Source organism: Coffea arabica, chromosome 8c (assembly GCF_036785885.1).
Source record: "Coffea arabica cultivar ET-39 chromosome 8c, Coffea Arabica ET-39 HiFi, whole genome shotgun sequence".
Taxonomy (NCBI): Eukaryota; Viridiplantae; Streptophyta; class Magnoliopsida; order Gentianales; family Rubiaceae; genus Coffea; species Coffea arabica.
The window spans coordinates 36,737,783-36,744,215 of NC_092325.1; the positions used below are offsets into that span (position 1 = coordinate 36,737,783).

Genomic DNA, 6,433 nt, shown 5'->3' on the forward strand with positions numbered 1-6,433 from the left:
AGTGGTCACTTCCTCAAATGTTGCTGTTAATGCTAATGGAATAAGTTCTATGTGCATTTCACGTGTCAGAAAATAAGATCAATTCTTTAGGTTTTTCTCTCATCTAGAGTTTTAGATTTTTCAATTAACAAAAAATTAAATTTAGAATATATAAGAGCTCCTTTAATAGATTCCAATTTTTAACGTTTGACAAAAAAAATTATATGCTCAAGTTCTTTGCAAATTAATTCTAAGAACCCTGAAACTAAATGAAACTAGTAGATCTAATGACAAAATTTGAATGGTTGGGCAAAAAAAAAAAGACAAAATTTGAATGAAAAATCGTTAAAAATATATTATTTGTGTAGTTCAATGGCTATTTAAGATTTTTTTATCATTTATTTGGATGACTTTACCTATCATCTTTTTTGCATGTACAATACACACGTAACTTATTCCGTTAGTGTTAACAACGAATTTGGTCGGATTGGCTACTAACATACACATTTGTGAGTTGAGTGGCAATTTTCAATCAAAAAATAATTGAGCGGTTAAAAGTGTATGCATAGAACAATTTAGTGACCGTTGAATTTTGAAATAAAATAATATTTATCCTTAGGTTTTGAAATGTGAGTTGCACATGTTAAATTTACTTTTGTAAATTAAAAGCAAAATATGATTTTGACTTGTGAGTTGTGTGTGTTAAGTTTAATTTGTAAATTAAAAGTAAATTTGATGAAATGGCCATGGGTATACGGATTAATCGATTAGTTGGTTACTGAATTAGGATGAAAAATAGGTTGATGGTAAAAAATAGACGTGGAAAATAGTTCAATGGCCGCGAGATACTTTACCGAAAAGAAAAGAAAAGAAAAGTTGGGGTACTCGGATACAAATCAGAGGGATTTGTTTCATCCTCCTGGGAGCAGATTGTCGATTGTGTGATTCTTCTTCTCCAACAAAGCAGCCATTGCTACAACATATATGCTAGTCTTGTATTCACTGGCGCTGGCAATGGCCTCAGAGTCGGTCATTTCTGCCAAGGCCGGCGGGTGAACTACCCGAGAATTATTCCTCTCGAAAAATTTCAAGAAACAGACTTTCTTTTACCCTTTCATCTGCTCCACAATATCTCAACTGGAAAATTTAAGGATACAGATAAGCAGTGTAATGGGATTATTTTGGAGCCTGATTGACATGAGTGTGGATTTGAACGGGGGATTACATGCTGTAATCAAAGGTATTAAGCTCCCTATCCTTTCATCAGTCAACACAGCTTTATTTCAAATACTTACTAGTCTTCTACCAAAAAAAAAAACGAAATTTATCTGTCTTGTTAATGCAACCCCTAATTTTTGGATGCATGGACTTTGATAAATAGAGAGTATTGGTCCTATTGGATGCTATGCATCGCGGTTGATGGCTGGTAGTATGCGTGAAAAATTACAGACACCAATTGTTCGACTAAATGCCTGAGATGTACAATAACTGGAGATGTCAACAACGAGTCTTATTCAATAGGTAAATTCCTGGCATTGGCTGTAAGTCTTATTGTTTTGTTGATATTCTTTTTTATTTTGGTTATGTATGAGTTTGTTCCATAGGTTCTGGAGTCTATAATGAATTTTGAGCTTCTCTAGTAGTAATACATAGACCATCCTACTCTAAGGTAACTTTTATAATTGACTGTATACTTAATCCCTGTACAGGTTATCGATTGTGATGAACAGGGTCGAAACTTGCATTTTAAAGAACTATTGAATTCCTCAATCCAATTTTACAGTTGACTGCTTATTTTCTTCCCAGTGCTTTCTATTTGGCAAAATGAAGAAAGGAAAACATTTCGAGCACTCCAAACATTTAGTATCAGAACAACAGAAAACAGAACAAGAGGAACAAAAGAATATATGCATATATACACAAATCAACCATACCAAAAAATGAGAAGCATTTTATCAGACAACTCTTGGCTTGGAAGAGGATGTCAGATTAAAAACTTAGACAACATAATCCCTCCTGATTCTACAATCAATTACACTCCATCATACTCCAAAATTCAGACAATCCTTTAATGATTTTTTTTACTTGTAAATTTTCCTCTGAAAAAATGGTGTTGTTCTGAGAGAGAGAGAGAGAGGGAGGGAGGGAGGGAGGGGGGGACGGAGATTTTTTTTTTCTCTCAAAAGCAATGCCTTTTAAATATTGAGGAATGATAAAATAATGGATTTTTGGTAGTTGATTGGTGGGAAAAGAGATGGAGGAAAATTTCTTAGAGATGGAACAAAAACGCTGTCAAGTATGTTTTATTTCAGCCACCATTTATGGAGTTATTTTAGATATTTGGGTGGGATAAAAAGAGTATGACATCATGGGCACAAGGTGGATGCATTTTGGCTGTCGTTTTGGTCTTTGATGACTCTTTTGAATCCTGGCCGTGAAATGGTCTGAAATGGAAAGTTGTCGAATTGCAAGGCCCTGTAGTGGATCCTTTATGATAATAAGGTCAGCTTTTCACCAACTTTACTTCCTTACCATATAAACAGCAGAACAGAACTAAGAAAAAAAATAGCCTTGCTTTGCATTACCGGCTTTTGACTTCTTTTTGCCGATTTTCAAGAAGTTCACTTGCATCCCTTCTCCATTCTCCAGTGAATTAAGATGGCAAACCCACAAGCAAGAGCCAACCTGGCCACACAAGCTCAGAGCCAGAGGAATTTGAAGTTTTGCAAGGTCTTTGATGCTAACAAGTACTTCAACAAACTGGTAAATTTTTCTTTCAGATTTATTTGTTCTTTTTTGGGATTTATGGTGATGTGAATCTTAGTATAGGCATGATTTGGTTTATCACAACATTCTTTTTGTACTTTTTGGCTTAAATTTTCTTTCAAATATATGGGCAGTCGTGTAGTTTGAGTTTTATGGCTTCAGATTACAGAATTTGATGAATTATTATGGTAATCTTAGTAATTTTTGTCTCATAACCCCAAATGGGATGTTTTCAGTATCATGGAAGAACAGGAGGAACGAGATGAATATTAGGATTCCTAGAAAACCTAATTCTGGAAATTCTGAATAAAATCTTTCTTATTTGTACTACTGTCCATTTAATACACACTGGAATTATTTTGGTACTAGTAGGAAGGTTGCTAGAACCAGTAACAATGGTTGTATTTGGCAAATGGCAAATTTGGCACCCAGCTGTAACTTTTCAAAACAAAAATAAAATTGAACTTTGTAGGCTTGAAAAAAATATGAAATTTATTGCAGGATCCTTCATCATAAATAGATTCTAGAGTAGTGAAATCCTGATATTGAATTACAAGTTTGATTTTGGGAATGTAGTAACTTGAAAAGTATAATGGAAAATCACATAAATAACCTGAAGAGCAAGTGAGGAATGATGTCATGCATTGACATTTCCATATTAATTCTGGATTCGAACACAAAAGAGCCTTAAGGCATTGGAGCAGTGATAACCTTATAGCTAGGATAGGTTGACAGTCCATGAGTGGGATTGGAAGAGGTGCCTAAAGGAAAAGTTTATGTTCTTAATTCTGAAACTACTTCGCTTCCTTATGTATAAAATTTAAAAGCTAATTTGGTGTACTTGATAGAGTAAATACTGCCACAATCTTTTCTTATGAAAATCAATTACCATTTATTAGTTTCAGATATGTAGTGCTTTCTTTCTTTGTTTGGTAGCATGAATTTCATGAAGTGCTTACATTATGCGTTACCAACATTAAAATTTCGTCACTAATTTCTCTGAATAAGAATTTAGTAATCTGGACGTGGATTTAGCACTCAGTTTTTTCTGTAAGCAGCAAGATGATGTCAACAAAACAGATATTGGGTCACGTTTGGATAGTTATTTGTTCTATATATGACACATTTCTGAATAGTGTATATTTGTCTTCTTTTTGACTATGTTGCATGTTTTCTTAATAGCATATTCCCTCAGCCTATGCTTCATATATGCGAGGAAATTTGCCAGATAGAGCAGTGCTCAGGGATTGCGATGGGAACATGTGGGCTGTGGAACTTGCTAAAGTTGGAAGTGAGTGGTTTTTCCAAGAGGGCTGGGCCAAGGTGGTTCAAGATAATTTGATTGAACATCAAGACTTTCTTGTTTTCCTATTTGATGGTGAGAAAGTTTTTGATTTCACAATCATTGGAAACAATTTATTGGAAAAGGAGGGAGTTGGTAGTTTGAAGTTTCAGTTGGAGGTGGAAAAAGGAAACGGGAATGGAGAGAAGGCACAGGAACTCAATGATATGAATGGAGACAATCTGATTGAGGAGAAAGAACAACCACTCAATGGTGTGAAAAGAGACTTTCAGAAGTTAACAAGTCCTACCAGTGGCTCAAGGAAATACAGAAGTGAAAAGAATGGTAAGGTTATGATGGTGTTGTTTCATTGTTCAGAATGCTTTTTCCTTGCATGTGGTTTTCTGTATGTTTTTTATGCAGATACTAATGTAAATGCTTCATTTGTAGGGCAAGAAGGCGCTTCAGCTAGTGATGGGATAAAAAAGAAGGCCAGACATGACTTGTATGGTGCAAGCATTTTCAGATCAGGAGAGCATGCCCTGCCTGAGAATCCTTATTTTGTCACAAGGATTAGGACAAAGAGACAGAATGCTTTGGTACGATAATTTGCAATGTCCTTATTGATATCCCTTGTAGAATTTATCTGTATAATGCATTTAAGTTTTTATCTATTATTTGTACCTGCTTGATTTTAGTTACTAATTTGTATTCTTCTTATACTCGTCGTTGTGCAAAATGCCTTATATATATATATATATATATATATATATATAATTGTTGTGCAAGGAGGATGATTCTTCTCCTACTGGTTTGGTGATGCTCTTGCAGAACTACTACTACCTGTGACAGTTGATTACATGGATAGTGCTATCTTCATGTTTGACCGTGTAACATCAATGTGAATAATTAAAGCTCTTTAGAACGACATCAAACACACAACTTTTGGTTCCAATATGGGGAGATGGAGAGGATCAAATAGGAGTAACCATTGTACATTTTCTTATCTGATAGAGCATTGATCGGTTCCTTAATCTTGGCATTTGTATTCTCTCTGTGTATGGCCATGAAATCAGAAGCTAGATTTCCCTTCACCCAGGGAAAGGATAGTAAGTTCAGGTTCAGTTTAGTTTTCTATGGTGAGCACTGTTGGGTTATTTTTTATCATTTATGATGCATATCTGGATGAAAAGATGTGTTAATTCCAAGGGTTCGTTCTTCTTCTACGGATAGACAGATACCTTTTGGATTACTTATCACCAAACTCCCCAGATTGCAACAGCAATGGAAAAGGGATATTCTTTTGGACTTATGGAGGTCTTTGTTCCACATTTCATTTTATAATGCGCATGTTCATATGTGGTATACATCTATTTCATTCCATTCCTCTTTGTTTTATCTTAGCTGTGAAATTCTGTTGATTATTATAATTATAATAAATGATTGCTCGCTGTTAATGAGAAAGCTTTTTATAAACCAATGCAGTTCATTCCAATTGATGTGATTAAGGATTTCAGACTTGATCTTCCCGAAAATATGACTCTACGTGACCCACTTGGGAGGACTTGGCCTGCATATCTTAGGACTTGGAAGGATGGCCGAGCATATTACTCAGGTGGATGGGACAACCTTTGCAAGGTTAACTCTATTGATGAGGAGGATGATTGTGTGTGTGAATTTGTGCCTGGACGAGGTCAGGAGAAACCTGTGATGCAGATCCAGATTATCCGGCAGAAGAATGCTCCTGAAACCTGCGACTAATCGTGTGTGATGAATAGAACGTTTAATAGAATTTGGTTTAACCAGCCTGAAATTAAAAACATTTTCAATTTGTCGTCTTGATGTTATAAACTTTGAGGTGTTCTTTTATCTGAATTAGAAGACGTTTTCGAAGTAGCAAGTTTTTTTATGTACTTGGTAGCATTTCCCCCGCTGATTTGCCATATAGTATTCTCAATTTGTGTCTAGTCCTGAACATGCAATTCATAGAAAAGTTCCAAAACTAGCAATGCTTGGGGAAAAAGATGGGGTTTTGCTGGCTCTTTATTGTCCAGGAAAGAAAATTAACAAGGAGATATTGTCCTTTGCACTAAACAAACCACTAGGCATTACATAATTTGTCAAGATCTTCAGAGGATTTTTGCTTAATGTCAGTTGACAATCTGCTGCTTTGGTTTTCTGCACTCTGATAAAGCATATGTGAAGAAACAAACAGTTATCCCTATTGTCTCCTGCAGTACAAAACGGAGAAAAATGGTGAACTACCCACCAAGTCCTTTGTTTGCGAGTGCGCTGGGGGGGAGGGCTGGGGGTGTGTTGAAATTTCTATGACGACTTATCTCACAAAGTGGGAGAGTAATTGTAAAGGTGTTATACCCTTCAGTGGTCAGCCTTTGTTCTCCCAGA

The 6,433-nt window shown here is 35.5% G+C and overlaps 1 protein-coding gene across 4 annotated transcripts; it reads left to right on the forward strand.

Moving 5' to 3' along the window:
• Positions 1–833: 833 nt before the first annotated feature.
• On the forward strand, positions 834–5,920 carry LOC113705687 (B3 domain-containing protein At5g57720). Of its 4 annotated transcripts, XM_027227604.2 has the most exons (6): positions 834–1,219; positions 1,361–1,500; positions 2,629–2,742; positions 3,928–4,372; positions 4,478–4,626; positions 5,513–5,920. In XM_027227604.2, exons 3-6 carry the CDS (start codon positions 2,638–2,640, stop codon positions 5,786–5,788), a joined length of 975 nt encoding a protein of 324 aa, XP_027083405.1. In that variant the 5' UTR covers positions 834–1,219; positions 1,361–1,500; positions 2,629–2,637; the 3' UTR covers positions 5,789–5,920. The 4 variants fall into 4 exon arrangements, 3 of the variants coding, with proteins under 3 accessions (XP_027083405.1, XP_027083404.1, XP_027083409.1); XM_027227603.2 differs by lacking the exons at positions 834–1,219; positions 1,361–1,500 and adding an exon at positions 2,135–2,481; XR_011820619.1 differs by lacking the exons at positions 834–1,219; positions 1,361–1,500 and adding an exon at positions 4,859–5,389 and having other exon boundaries at positions 2,490–2,742.
• Positions 5,921–6,433: the final 513 nt, after the last annotated feature.

Coding starts and splice junctions, on each gene's coding strand:
- LOC113705687 (XM_027227604.2), top strand. CDS start 2,638: ATGGCAAACCCACAAGCAAGAGCCAACCTGGCCACACAAGCTCAGAGC. Junction 2,743..3,927: donor ACAAGTACTTCAACAAACTG/GTAAATTTTTCT, acceptor TTTTCTTAATAG/CATATTCCCTCAGCCTATGC. Junction 4,627..5,512: donor CAAAGAGACAGAATGCTTTG/GTACGATAATTT, acceptor AAACCAATGCAG/TTCATTCCAATTGATGTGAT.